At 41.4% G+C, this 15,076-nt stretch overlaps 2 protein-coding genes across 2 annotated transcripts; one reads left to right on the top strand and one right to left on the bottom strand.

Annotated features, from left to right (window-relative positions):
* Positions 1-1,565: 1,565 nt before the first annotated feature.
* zgc:123217 (uncharacterized protein LOC641414 homolog) lies at positions 1,566-8,301 on the top strand. The gene is made up of 6 exons (XM_034118902.1): positions 1,566-1,748; positions 2,274-2,288; positions 5,831-5,996; positions 6,494-6,762; positions 7,265-7,407; positions 7,708-8,301. The coding sequence occupies exons 1-6, from the start codon at positions 1,694-1,696 to the stop codon at positions 8,020-8,022; spliced, it is 963 nt and encodes a 320-aa protein (XP_033974793.1). The 5' UTR covers positions 1,566-1,693; the 3' UTR covers positions 8,023-8,301.
* A 905-nt stretch (positions 8,302-9,206) lies between these two features.
* aldoab (aldolase a, fructose-bisphosphate, b) lies at positions 9,207-14,138 on the bottom strand. Its single transcript, XM_034118901.1, has 7 exons — positions 14,025-14,138; positions 12,695-12,813; positions 11,757-12,023; positions 11,506-11,666; positions 10,103-10,361; positions 9,811-10,010; positions 9,207-9,652 (listed from the first exon to the last, which is right to left on the bottom strand). The coding sequence occupies exons 2-7, from the start codon at positions 12,804-12,806 to the stop codon at positions 9,560-9,562; spliced, it is 1,092 nt and encodes a 363-aa protein (XP_033974792.1). The 5' UTR covers positions 12,807-12,813; positions 14,025-14,138; the 3' UTR covers positions 9,207-9,559.
* Positions 14,139-15,076: the final 938 nt, after the last annotated feature.

Below are 15,076 nucleotides of genomic sequence, written 5' to 3'. Positions count from 1 at the left end.
AGTCTAAATACTAAAGAATAATAACATCTTTTTAATTGATTTCCTCCTTTAAATAATTTAAATATCTTAATATATGAATGTCCGCAAAAGTTCTGTCAACTATGTTACTAACAGAACTCCCCCATTTAACTCAAAAATGGTTTGTCCCAATACCATGTCACCAGCATCACATGATGCCATGTTCCTCTTTGGCAGACATTTTGAACACACTGTGGTGATTGTCCTCTAATTTTTTACAATATTTTATGTATAATAGCACATTGTCAATGAGTATATTCATTGACCCTGAACAATGTTACGTACATTGTTATGGTTTACAATTGTTTAATGATTTTAATTCAATTATATGTTCAAATGTGATGTTAACCTGTTCAAGAAAATGACATGTGGTCATCCAAGCAAGGCCTACCATTGAAATGATGGGTCAAAATAGGGAAATTGTCAACTAGGTTACCTGTCAACTAAGTTACCCAGTACTGTAATAACTGTAGTACCAGTTATTACATTTATATCAAATAAAATAAAAAAATGTTTAAGCTTTGCAACCAGTGGATATGTTACACTGAGGAATATACTAACTTGAACCACTGATTGTTCTATTGAGAAAGAACACTTTCTTTGTACTGTTTTGTTGATGTGAAATGCACCCTAAATTATAGAATCACTCATGTATAACGAGCTATGTTAGCCAACATTAAACAAACTGAAATCAGATTCACACGATAGTGAAGGTAAACACATTTGAAAAGACTTCTGCATTTGTGTGGCACTGCGCCACATATTTCAAATCCTTCTGGTTAGTAGCAACCACACTTTTACGTCAACAAAGCTATTTCCTGTTCTTGACACACAAGCATCTTCTCTAAAGATGCTAATTACTTAACTTGTTTGTTTAGTATGGCAATCAGCATTCAGGTTAAACAATAGTGAGAAACAAAACATACTGGAAGTGCACCTTTCTAAGGCCCTAGCCACACCGAAACGAAAGGGGTCGTATCCACTACAGTTCTCTATCTTATAGACGGTTCGGCCACACGAGGCCGACAGGGAAACGCAGATAACGATAACGATAACGGGTCCCAAGGTGGGTAGATCTGCAAACGCAACGCTCTGGGGATCCAAACGGCTCCGTGTGTGTCTACGCCCTATACGATCATTTCCTGATAACGATGACGCAATAGCCCCGCCTCTCCCCACCTCTACTGCTCCCCCCGCGTCACCCGCGTCATTGCTGATGTGTTTCGCCAACAACAACAACAACAATGGCGGATCACAGGGTTGATTTAGATATTTTGGTCAAATTACTTCTGCCTAGTGTTAGATTAGAAGGTCAATACTATTCTCATAGGTAAAAGGTAAATGCAATACAACAATGCTTAGAGTAGAGATTGGAAAATAGAAGAAACACCTAATATTTCCTGAATATCGTTGGTGGTTTCCAGACAATCTCATGTCGCATTTATATAATTTAGACAATTATAAAGTCATACATTCATTGGTTATCTAGAAATATTAACTAATGTTATCTCTAACATGTTTTTTTTAATTATGGATGGACTCCATGTTCAGTTGAGGAATCAAGAAAAACAGGTATGAGGAGGAAGTGGCGTATGTAAATTGCTGTGGAGCCACATTGACAGACTTAATCATAGGAACTCTCTGCGCTTACTGAAAAATGTATTGACAGCACAGGATGGCAGCCTGGACGGTGTGGACGCTCCTGATGTGTGCAGCCCTCACTGGGCAAGGTGAGCTTTTACCAGAAAATTGTCCATTGTCCAAGTGTTAGAGGTTATTTTTTAGCCAAATTCATGGTAATGTTTTAAGGATGTATACGTTTTGCTGGCTTCTATTATGTTACATAGTTCTTAATAACACCTTAGGATAAAGATTGAATATAAACTCTATAAAGACAGGGCTTTGTCTCGTTTATTTTTACAGAGAAATTAATTAATGTTTTTGAAATTGTAATAATTATCTTTAATTGATTGATTGTAAATCATAGGTAGGTGTATTCAAGTTTTCAAAAGGGTTTGAGAGAATGACTTGCAATAACTTGGTTATGGTCAGCCTCGTCACCTGTCAACACACCTGTTAACATAACACTGTCTAACCGGTCTGCTGAGACATTTAGGCCTAGCAATTAAACACACACACACACACACACACACACACACACACACACACACACACACACACACACACACACACACACACACACACTTCTGCACACATTATTAACTCATGTTTCTCTCTTCCTTGTGTCTCTACAGGCTCAAAGGCGCAGGGTGAGTTCAGTAACATTTAACAATGAACACATCTAAAACGGCACTCCATTTCCTCCAGGTGTTTCTGGGACATTCCTACACATTTTCCTCTTTCCCTAAAACACATTTTTACAATCCAGAAGTGAATTTAAAACCATCCGAAAATCTAAATGTTGTTCTGTAAATTATTTCCTTGTATATCTACAGTAACTTAAAGGTGGGGTAGGTAAGTTTGAGAAACCGGCTCGAGATACACTTTTTGTTATATTCCATGGAATGCTCTTAACATCCCGATAGCAATGAATATCTCAAGTGCTTTCATCCATAAAAAAATGTCATCTGTGGAAGCCGTAGTACTGTAAAAAGCACGACCAATCATTTTAGCCGGACCGGCTAAAATAACTGGATGGCCTACCTGCCTGTCAGCTTTCCATGTGTGCACAAACTTATCTCGTGCCCTCATTGGTCATGTGCGTGTTCGTGTGTGTTGGAGGAGGGGCTCTGTAAGGAAGTGGCAGATTTTTTCCGGCTGTGTATTTTCAAATTCTTGCGCACTCGAGCTGGTTTCTCCAAAATTACCTACCCCACCTTTAATGAAAGCAACAATGTCCCAACTAAGGTATTCATCAATAATTAGACCCTCCAGAAAAACGCGGGCTAAAATCCTTGATTATGCGGGCTAAAATCCTTGATTATGCGGGCTAAAATCCTTGATTATGCGATTAAACATGCGGGGTTTTTATGCGAAATATGCGGAGAAGTTGCGAAATATGCGGAAATATGCGAAATATGCGAAAAGTTGCGAAATATGCGGGAGGCGGAAAAAAGGTGATTCTACTCCCACACCCTGTTACTAGGCTACTACTGAATGAAAGGAAGCCCTTTTAAAGAGTTCCTATGACACACACACACACACACACACACACACACACACACACACACACACACACACACACACACACACACACACACACACACACACACACACACACACACACACACACACACACACACACACACACACCCGCCTCATTCTGTTTTCATTTACCCGTTCGTTATCTGACCAGCTTCAATCTTGTATGTTCCAACACACAGTTGCACGGGGTGCAGAATAGTTTCCCCCCACTTTCGTGCAAGACATCTGCGTACTGCTTTGCCCGGTCTTTAGCAGAAATGTTCGTAGGCAAATGGGATGGATTCGATTTGTTCATCTTGGTCAGAGCCGTATAATAGTATAATTATAATACAGGGTTGCCAACTTTGGGTACCTGGCTGGAGTGAGATTTTGATATCATGGGTTTAATTCAGTTTAATTACACATATGCGCACGAAATGACTGTTATCGTGTCAGCAGCGGGACCTTAGCATATATATAGGATATATATACAATATATACAAATACACAATAATGGACACAGACTATAAAGGGCACACAGTTTCATTCACTAATGAAAGTCAAACATGTTTGTTTCCACTGTTTTATTGTGTGCCTGTCGCGATAAGCAATTAATTGACTTATCGTACGATAAATAAAAATGAACTCGATAACTTTTCTGACCTCGATAAATTGCCATTTACATGAGGATGTGACTAGCAGTTTGAAAGGATGTACTTGAATTATTATTATATATTATCATTATGTCAGTGGTCTAAAATGGTCATACAACGGTGCCGACAATATTATCGTTTATCGCAATAATTTCCGGGAAAATGTATCCAACAAAATTAATTATCGTGAGAGGCCTATACATGAAACACACGCACACAAACAAATCTACAGACTTACTCCAAACTGCCAAATATATTAATTAACACACTCTCACTCTCATATACTCTTTGACTCTATTTTGGCCTAGTAGAACAATAACCAGCAGACTTTTACTTTTTTATCATTTCTACTGGATCTTAGATCTGCGCATGCGCAATACGGGTCGGCAGTTGCGGCTCCAGAGTATTTTTGTTGCGTAATCTATGGTAGGGCTAACCCATACAGTGGTGGGGCTCAAATCAGTATTTGCAATGTAATTGCATACATCCCCCCGACAGTGAAACGCCACGCGTGAGGTTTAGATTATTTCCCTGTCTCAATCCAAATTGAACTGTATGAAATAAAAAGGCACATTTGTCTTGTAGTAAATAAAAAGGGCGACCTGGAGCCAATCCTGCAATTTCCCCACAAGTGAAAGAGTTGACATGCTGAAAACTCAACCCCTGCAGGGGGGTCTGGGGGGAGTCTCCCCCAGGAGATTTTTTGAAATACTAACATAAAATACACATTCTTGTACTCTCTTGAGAAGAAAAATAAATAAATCTATTACTACACGACATATTTAAAAAAATGAATGCCATTTTAGTTTTTTGTTACTTTGTTCTGAAAGCTGAACCTGCTGCTCCTCACAGAGAGAAGAGGGAAGAGGCTGTGTGAATTACTTTACATTGTGGATAAGGGTGGATAGCCCCCATTGTTCTGTGTGTCAAAATGAAAGACAGCCCACACACCTATCAATCATCAAACCGTGGGGTCTTATTTCATTACGTGTTGATTTCTATCAACACGTAATGTTGTATCGATGTATATAGAGATGTACTACCGCAAAAGTATTCTCCGTCGGGACTTCCTGCAACAACACCACGCCGTTATCGTGATTCTGATTGGCCAGAAGACATTATCAAAGATGTTCTATTGAGAAGACGATCACTCCGTGACAAAAGTTTTCAAAACTGTTTCCAGTCTTCGGTATTCTTGTTTTTGGCGTGAGAATAGTTTGAGCAGCGTGAGAGCGTGAGATTGAGAGTGAAAGCGTGTGTCACACGCCAGATGCGTGAGAGTTGGCAACCCTGATAATAGTATATAATAATAATAGTATAATAGTAGCTATATAATAATCTATATGGCGCTGATCTTGTTGCTTTTCTCTCTCGTGTGAGTTCCACACATTCACTCTACGGTGTTGTTTACCTGCGCGAGCTGATGACATCACTACTTCACGTTAACTTTTTTTTCCCTCAATTTTGTGTGGAAAAATGCGGGGATTATGCGACCTTTTAAGAAATATGCGGCCTTTTAAAAATATGCGCTATTTTGCTGATTATGCGGTAAATTATGCGATCGCATAATCACGTTTTTCTGGAGGGTCTAAATAATATTCACCTATTCAGCCAAGATTGGGTTGAAGGCTTAAAAGGGATAAATTACGCTATAGAGCCAAAGCCCTCCTCTGGAGCCAAATTAGGAAATAATACTGAGGATAACAAGACATTGACAAAAATAATAGGTTTTCTCCAAGCAGTTTAAGTGCCAAACACTGCAGTTCATCAAGTGGCCACTAGAGGCCGGCTGCAGAAGGGAGTGAATCTCCATAGACCCCTATGTTAATAAGTCCAACTTTTGTAAGGAAGTCAGATTTTGCTCCGTATTGATATTCATGGTAACTCACCAATTCAAAGTCAAATGAGTCTTGAGTGGAACTTTCGTGCCGGGGCCCTTAATATCCGACACACCTGAAGCGGATGTATTAGCCTAATTTGAATGTATATTAATTACACACAGTTGTCTCTGTCAGATTGTGGAGTAGCACGCCTGAACACGAGGGTAGTTGGTGGTGGAAATGCCACAGCCGGGTCATGGCCCTGGCAGGTCAGCATGCACAATACAGGGCGACGTCACTTCTGTGGAGGGACCCTCATCAGTGACCAGTGGGTCCTCACAGCAGGCCACTGCATTATAAGGTAATATAATATCCTACTACCTGCATCTGTTGCCTTTTCCAACTCTATACTTTATCACTCGTAGCTTCGAACAATTGGTGGCCATTACCTGATTCACATAAGCATTACAGTAGAGTGTTTTATTCTGTGGCTGCAATGCACATTAAGCATACATACATACACATGTAATGAGTCTACAATGGTATTCACAAAGGCTGTCTTTGTTGTTAAACAGTAAACAAAGAGTAAAGGTAAACAAAAACAAAAATTCTCTAAAAATGCCACATCATGCAGAAACACAAAAAACCAAGCCACCATTATGTTGTTTTGTAACCCTTGCTACAGACTTTTAACCACATTAACCTCCAGACACCAAATGCCTTCTCACATAAAACAAGTGTAAAGGACCCTGCAACTCTTAAAATTACAAACCCTGACAATGTGCAACCATACACATTTTTTTTATGTCAAAATGTGTTCCAGTAGAAGTCTTTATTAATTTTCCCGTTCTTTTCCAGTGTCACACCTAGTTCATATACTCTCTACTTTGGAAGAGAGACTCAGTCCGGCCCTAATGTTCATGAGGTTAGCCGCACTGTGTCCCAGATCATCGTCCATCCGGACTACAATAACACATTGTTTAACAACGACATCGCCCTGATGAAGCTCAGCAGCGCAGTCAGTTTCGATGACTACATCAGACCTGTATGCCTGGCGAGTAACTCCAGCCAGTTTCACAACTCCACCTCCTGCTGGGGCACAGGTTGGGGCCAACTAGGAAAGGATGGTGAGTATTTGTATGCTAACATGCTAACCCTAGCATACAAACATTAGCATGAACCTTGAAGCAGAACTTCTGTTTTAGTTTGGTTGGGTAGAACTATTGGAAACTAGTTGTCTTGCTAACAGAAAACCTCTCCTACTCTCTCTGAATTAAACTGAATCCATAATAAATGTTGATTGGAGAGATTATAGATCATGTTAAAACAAAGTAGTTGTTTCTGGTCAATATTTAGTTTATATCTACAGTAAACATCAATTTAAACTAGAAAAAATACTTTATCCAGTTTATATTCTATCCACACCCCTTTTTTTCACATCACATTTTTTGCTAGTCCCACCCCTGCCAATTATTAATGTTTGAGGAACAAAAACAATTGCATTATCAGAAGACTTGTTGAGCCTTGTTCAGCTTGTCCCAGCATACGAAAACAATCCCTTAAAACTGTGCAAAAGAAGGAAAATTAAAAGTGTGTCTGTCTTATGATTTTTTACTCTCTCTCCCACAGAGGCCTTACCGAGCGCTTACTCGCTGCAAGAGGTTCAGGTTCCTGTCATTGGAGGAAAGCAGTGCGGTTGCATCTACCGCTCAGAAATTAACATCACTAATGAAATGATTTGTGCGGGACAAGAGAACAAAGGCATATGTCAGGTTGTAAAAACAATCCCTTGTATTAGCTGTGCTAATTTTCTTTGTTACTATTAAAGCAACACAATATAAGATGTGTTTTTTTTTTTTGCCCCGACTGTGCATTTGTTTTTAATGACATTACTTTTGAACAAAAACGTGTTAAAGTTAACAATTTTGCTTAAGAAGCCACATTCTCACAGAGAGTCGAGGCAAAGCAGCCAGAGGACACAGAGAGAAACAAATTAAAGAGAAATATGATCTAGTTGCACCCAAATCAAACGACAATCATCTAACAGTTTGTGTTTTGTCCCTTCTTTTCAGGGGGACTCCGGTGGTCCTTTGCAATGCAAACAAGCCTCAATGTGGATCCAGTCTGGCATTGCCAGTTTTGGAATACCGTGTGCTACAGCTGGTTTCCCTGAAGTCTACGCCCGAGTGTCTGAGTTTGAGACTTGGATAATAGATAAAGTGGCGGGGGCGAAGGTAAACTTTGTGACTTTCACCTCCGACGGCACTGACCAAGACAACAGTTTCGAGTGTTCAAATACGACTTCCACAGCAACAACTGTTTTTACTGAGCTTACATTGATTGTCATTGTTGGGACAGTGTTCCTGCAGCACACTGTAGCTCCATAGTGCTGTAATGCGCTTCTCAATGTCCTTTTCTGTTGTGTTGGGTTATGTTTGTCTCTTAAATTGTTTGACTAACATTCTACGTATATGTACTACATAGTTTTAGAGCATGGTTTTGTCTCTGTGGAAAGGTTTTTTGCACTTACAAACTTAATTCAACATGCATCTTGTTTAAAATACCAATGATTGTAATAGCTAATGGTATAGAGCCATTCTTGTTATCAGTTGCACTACAACACCCTATATTAAAGCAAATAATAAAACATGGTCTGTTTTTCTCTATCGAAAAAGGTCACAAACCTCTTTATATTTTTTTATTCCAGATATGAACAATATAGCCTAATATTTAAGTTTGATGGAACTTCACACCATGGAACTGAATAGTCATTGTGGCTAAGGTGGAGCATGACTCGCTTCAAGACATTTAACCTACCACAATAATGACTTCCCTATAGTGAATGATAATTAAGAATACAGCTATGGGAACTGAGCTTTCTTATTACACTCATGGTTGTGCATAAAGTAGGCTACTGTATCTTTGTATGCCGGGTCACAAGCAAGCTTTGTTTTGGTAGTAGTATTGCTAGGAGCATGAACATGTTTGGTTTGGAAGCATGTTAGCAAATGTTAGCATGTTGAAATGTGTACAGTTAACATGAACTTGCAATTATAGCTCTTATTTCAGAAAAGCCACTACAAAGATCTTTTAATTTTCTGTTGATGTTGGTGGCCCCTTTGGAAAAAGTGATAGTGGTTTACCAGAATGAATTTCCCATGACAAACATTGTCATTCATTAAAGATCTTGATCTGGTTAGTGCATGCTTTTCTTTCTTGTGTTAGCCACCTAAGAGATCAATTAAACCACATTGCATTCCCACTAGGAGAGTCGTTTCTGAAATGTTGTTGCAACATAAACTTTGCATATAGGGTATTCGTTGATGAAATATCACATTAATTAGTGTAGCAACCTGCAGTTTTAAATTAAAGTGCTGTTGTCGGCCTGCAACCTGAAATGAAACGTCACATCTATTGCAATACATTTGTTGCCTCTCTTATCACTCTACAGACCGCTTAAAAATGGTCAGCATTTTCAGGCTAACATTACAAGCCCAAGTAGGCTCCAGCTTTGAACTGTTGTTTGCATGAAATAATGTTTTGCAAGGACTCAAAAAGGAAGTAAAGCGACAGGTTAGGGCAAATTCTTTATTCCATGGTACCAGTATTAATCATATACTGCACTTGGTGAATTCAAAAGAAATCGTACAAGTTGTGTAAAAACAATGTGGGAATCTTCACCTGAAAACAGGTTTAAACGTTTTAAAAATAAAAGGAAAGGGAATGGAGGCAGAAAATGTTTTCCGAATCTCCTGGCTGCAGCAGTACCCAAATGGAAGGTCTTCTCCTTCGCTTTCTACCAATATCCTGTACGAGTGCTGGTCTTTAAAAGCATTTTCATAGTCGGTGACATGGCCTTTTTCATGGTGATGGTGGTACTAATAATGGGAAGAAGGCGAAGAGGGAAACGGTAAGTGTCCATGCTTAATAAGCGTGGTTGGCCACAAACAGGGAGTCTGCGCCGGCAGCACTGGCTCCAGAGGGAGCATATTTGCCCTGGCAGGCCAGGTTGTTAGCCTGTATGAGACAAAAAGCACAGTATTACTTAGTGCACAATACAGAAAGGGGTTGCTTGCAGTCCATACAGTTCTATGAACACTCTACTGCGGCTTCTGTGTAACACAACACTTTTTGTATAGACGTACACCCTTTAAAATAATATTATTCATACATACCAGAGCTCTCTTGATGAACTCCTCCTGGCATGCCTTTCCATTCTCCACCTTGCCACACCAAGCTTTAAGGGCAGAGGCCTGCAGGGCACGGCCGTATGAGAAGGTCACGGCCCAGGGCCTGTGCAGAGGGCACTGGTTCATGGCGTTCAGATTGACAGATGCCTCCTCTTCACTCTGGCCACCAGACAGGAAGGTAATGCCTAAACAGGAAGAGCATGAGTGTTTAGCTGTGCTAGCAAAGTTGGCAAATGTGTGCAACTCAACAAGGCAGTATTGTGTGCATCCTTCTTACCAGTGACTGCAGGGGGCACAGTGCGACGCAGGGCAGTAACGGTGGCCATGGCGATCTCCTGGTTGGTGTATTTGTGTGAGCAGGAGTGTCCGGCGGTAACCATGTTGGGCTTGAGCAGTGTTCCCTCCAGGTAGACGTGGTGGTCGGACAGGGCCTTGTAGACGGCAGCCAGGACCTTCTCAGTGACGTACTGGCAGCGCTTCAGGTCATGGTCACCGTCAGGGAGGATCTCAGGCTCGATGATGGGGACGATGCCGTGCTGAGGATGGCAGAGACAAAAGGAGTCAAAAACGATTGTGTCAGCAACATGGGAGAAGGTTAACATTGGAATAACAGATTATGATTTGAGTTTAAAAAAAGAGTAGATCCGAGACATATCATGCAGTGGAAACAGGGCATTAGAGACGACATGTTTCTGATCTGACTAATGCAGATTGTTTTTAATTATACAATTAGAGCATTTAGAAGAAGGTAATGCAGCTTTGGGGCCACTGTGAAATCCATCATAGCCACATATGGCGCGTTTCCACTACACGGCCTCGCTCGGTATGGCTAGGCCTCGTTAGGCCTTGTTAGGACCGGCTCACTTTATGCTGCGTTTCCATTACAGTTTAGGAACTGGGGTAGTAACTATAGTAACGCAGTGTAGGCGGAGCCGTGACGTCATCTTCAATGAGAACCCCAGAAAAACAACATCAGCCGTTAGCTGTTAGCCCTCAAGCTCACAGCTCCTCATATCTGTTCAGAAACTAGACAAAAGTTAAACAAGTACAAACCACAGACTGTCTGTGTCATGGCGAAAACAGTCGCTGGTTTATTTATGTCTGTATAGGCCGTTGTTGTGAGTGTGGACGGTCGGAGCATATACTGCGTTAGCTTAGCCAATCTCCATTTAGAAAACACGCATTTTAAAAGGTTTTTCCCCTGCCGTCTGTCTGCAGACTTGACAAAGCATTAATTCATGGTTTTTACTAACCGGTATCAGTATGTTGTTACTTCGGCATCATTTTGAAACGTGTATTACAATTAAATCACGGTCAAATATGTTCATCTTGTTGTAGTTGTAGCCCCCTTGCCAGCGATGCTCTCTCTAGTTTAGCATACTCAGCCCGACTCAGCCTGGTTGTTCCTGGCCCTAGAACCACGATTTTATGAGGCCAGAAAAACTGTGAATTAGGACCCGCTAGCCGGTACTAGGCCAAGTGGAAACGCAACCAAAAACGGGCCGCTGACGTCACAGCTCTCTTAAACGGGGCTCCGCGCTGCAGTGGAAACGCGCCAATAGACTGTTGAGAAGACATTTTTTGTTCTACTGATAACTTATTTAGAATGAAGCTTATAAAACCAACATGGAACTTGTCCAGACCTTACACTGATTTCAACGTCTATCTGTTGTGTCTTACCATCTGGCAGATGCTGGCATAACGGGCCAGGACATTGGCATTCTCAACGATGGCCAGCCTGGAAGGAGTGGTGGGGGTGATCTTCAGCACAGAGCGCCACTTGGCGAAGTCAGCACCATCCTTCTTGTACTGGGCGCAACGCTCATACAGTCCATCAAGACCTGCGAAAGAGGGGGGATAGAGCAGATAAGTTAGACAAAGGTGTCAAAAGACGTAAATACTCCTTGGTTGTTTATTGGTTCTTCGCTCACCCTGGGTGGTTGTCTCGCCGTTGGTTCCGGCCAGGGGGACAACACCTTTGTCGACCTTGATGCCCACCACCATGTCTCTCTCTTTGAGATACTGGGTGAAGGGCTTGCCGTCGTCGGTCTTCTGGTACATGGTCTCGTGGAAGAGGATAACGCCTCCAATGCAAGGCTTGATGCGTTCATCAGCGGTGAAGAGGAGCTGGCGGTACAACCTCCTGTTCTCCTCGGTGTTCTCAGCATTGATGCTCTGGAAACGCTTGGCCACGCTTCCTGGAGGTTGAGGAAAAATATGATGAATGAACACTTGATCCATCTGCGCACTTCACTACAGTTTGTTTGAGCATTTGCATTAGAAAAGTTTTAATTCTAAGAAATGTCAAAGTCATAATCGAACCAGTTTTTCACCATTCTTATTGACTTTTAAAGATCTCCTATCATGCTATTTTTAGGCATATATTATGGGTCTCAGATATATAAAAATATATAAAAAACATGGGGCTCAAATGCTTTTTCTCTTGCGGGTTTACCACAAGGTGGGTGAGTATCTTTTTATATCCTGATTTTGTACACATACTCTCTCCAGTACAGCTTAGCTCTGAGTGTTAGCGTATTTGCTAATGTAAACAAAGACCATATTACTTCCAAAACACATCACGCGTTGTTTCTGATAGCGACTTTTCTGATAGGGCCGTGAGCGTAAAGCCAGCCCACATTCCCGATATTACGTAATATCGGCAGCAAATCTGGATCAGCTCCGTTGTACCCCCGTTTTTAGAGATTTGGGTACGGAGGAAAAGAGAGAGGGTTTTGTTTGACACTTTGTGAGTTCCCTGACACACCGGGGACACATATTTATGTATAAAAGACATCAAAAAGTTAATTTGTGCATGATAGGAGACCTTTAAACAATAAAAAGTACATTCTCTTAAAAAATGATTTACCGGTAGACTCGTCTGCGGCGAGGATACCCTTGCCGGTAGCGACGATCTTGTGAGCAATGTCACTGAGCTCCTTCTTCTGCTCAGGAGTGAGGAAGGGGTATGCGTGAGGCATCCTGACTCTGAGAGAATTACAAAAAATGAGAAATTAAGAAAATATTAAAAGGCTGATAGGCAGGTTATAGGGGTTCCACTAGGCAAATGTGCAAGGTGAAAAGTTTAACGAAATGTCAAGCTGTGTACCCCTGACATTTGGGGTTGTGGTTATACTTGCAAATGCATTGGAACCTGTTTCATGAAAGGAAGCACAACTTTTGGTTGACTATATGAAGGAAGCGGTGCAATAAAGGCCTGACAACATGCTTTGATGTTTTCCTGTCTGTCTTCGGTGACTATAAAAATGAGACATGCTGGTGCCCCGACCGTGAGACTGCAGTTGTTGCAGCTATAACTGCTCCAGTAACCCGAATACTTTATGAGCTGGGGCTAGGCACTAATCCCCAAGCACAATATGCAGCTGCAGAGGGGATCAGTATCAGAGAGCCCTCCTCTAACCCACCCATCACATACTGTATCTGACCACCCTTAAAAAAACATGACAAGCATGCGGGTGACCTATTCCATTTTCTAGCCTCTTATCCCTGACCTTTCTTTTCCCATTCCCTGCCCATCCCCCCCCCCCCCCCACCCCACCCCCCGCTCTTCTATCCCACACCTCCTGTTCACCCTCCCCCCTCGCCTGTGCCTCCACTATCAATTGACTGTACTAAATATAAACACAGAGCGCTTTATCAAGCACCATGGTTCAGCAAGAAGGCATTACATAAGAGAGAATCGTTCAGTTTCACAACCCTATTTTCAGCAGGCATGTACTGTAAAGGAAGAACAATAAAAGACAGCCTGGACAAATTGAAACAGTTTTGAATAAGAGTTTAATAAGATTAGTGAGTCACTTCTGACCACGCGGAAACAATGCAGTGGAAAGTTTTCATCAGATAAAGAGGGGCGTTGCAGCCACCAGTGATGCACGGAAAAAGACTAACTAAACTTCTCAGTAAGGAGAATACTGAGTGTATTATTTAAAACACTTCCAGTTTTTAGTGTCTCAGAAAAGCCACTACACAGATCTTTTAATTTAGAGTTAGGTAAGAGGACATCACTGTGAGTTAAATGTGACTCACATTTAGTATGTTTAGCCTTCATAGAAAAGGGAAAACGTCATGCACTTCATGCTTTATAAGAAAGAAAAATCAATAGGTAGCACAAAAGGCCAATTAAAACATTGCGTTTATCTCATATTTGTGTGAAACCTTCAATTTAGTTTTTTTTTTACCTTGGAGGTTAGGAGGAGAGCTGAGAGAAGGAGGAAGAAGATCCGGCGTTCGTCTGCGACAACCCTCCACTCTGCTGGCCCTTGTATTTATCCTCCCATTGTGACCCCTCACATTTCAGCTGCCCGGCTATAAAAAGATCAGGACGCAACCAGAGATGGCTCGTGACATTCAGAGCGACTTGGGCTGGAGTAACATGGTGGTGAGCAGCCAGTCAAAGGGCAAAGAGTGTTTCGGTGAATGGCAAAGAAAGGGAGGGATGTATACAGGGATAAACAAGTAGAAATGTGGTAAAGTGTGCAGGTAGATGGGTAGGAAATAATAACCAGAACATTTGAGAGAGATTGCTTTACTTTAAAGTCTTAATTTCCTGAGTTATCCACAAGCAAAAGCATGCTTCTTCTTCCATGCTCAAATGGCACCCTGAGCATTGTAGTTTAAGGCATTGTTATTGTATGTTGCAATGATTTGACTCTTTTATATGGCATTCTGTTTAAAAATGTGCTGTCTCACCTGAGAAACGCCTCCCAGCAGCCAGAGGCCATTACAAAGGGTATGTGGATGAAACACAAGATAACTTAAGTGCAACACACATGCAGTCTCACACAGAGAGCATGTGACAACATTGCTAACCTGAATTTAGAAATCAGATCCAGACACGGCGACACACTGTGCTCTGATCCTTGACCTTTCTCTGACCTTTCCCGATCACCCTTGCTCGACAGGAAAGGGTGAACTGGCAAGCTTGGCAAAGGTTGCACATAGTCAGGTTGCAGAGCACTTTATATCTGTTTTATTTTATCCCTTCAGATAGTTAGACAAAGAGAACACATATAAAAGGATGTGAAATTTTGCACCATTAAAAAGGTCAAAGTATTTGGCTTTATCTTTGGTGAGCAGTGGCAGGAAGAGGTTCACTTCCTGAACCGGCTGGCAGCTACACGCAAAGCTATTTCAAGAGAAATAGATAAGCTGAGTTACATCGGTTTATCATGTGTCTGGCAGGTCGACTTTAGCAGTTTTTTGAGAATAAGTTATAGTGCATACACATATT

The sequence above is a fragment of the Trematomus bernacchii genome, unplaced genomic scaffold, assembly GCF_902827165.1.
Source record: "Trematomus bernacchii unplaced genomic scaffold, fTreBer1.1, whole genome shotgun sequence".
NCBI classification, from domain to species: domain Eukaryota; kingdom Metazoa; phylum Chordata; class Actinopteri; order Perciformes; family Nototheniidae; genus Trematomus; species Trematomus bernacchii.
Note: the sequence above shows the minus strand (reverse complement) of the source record. Positions and strands in the feature narration are given on the sequence as shown.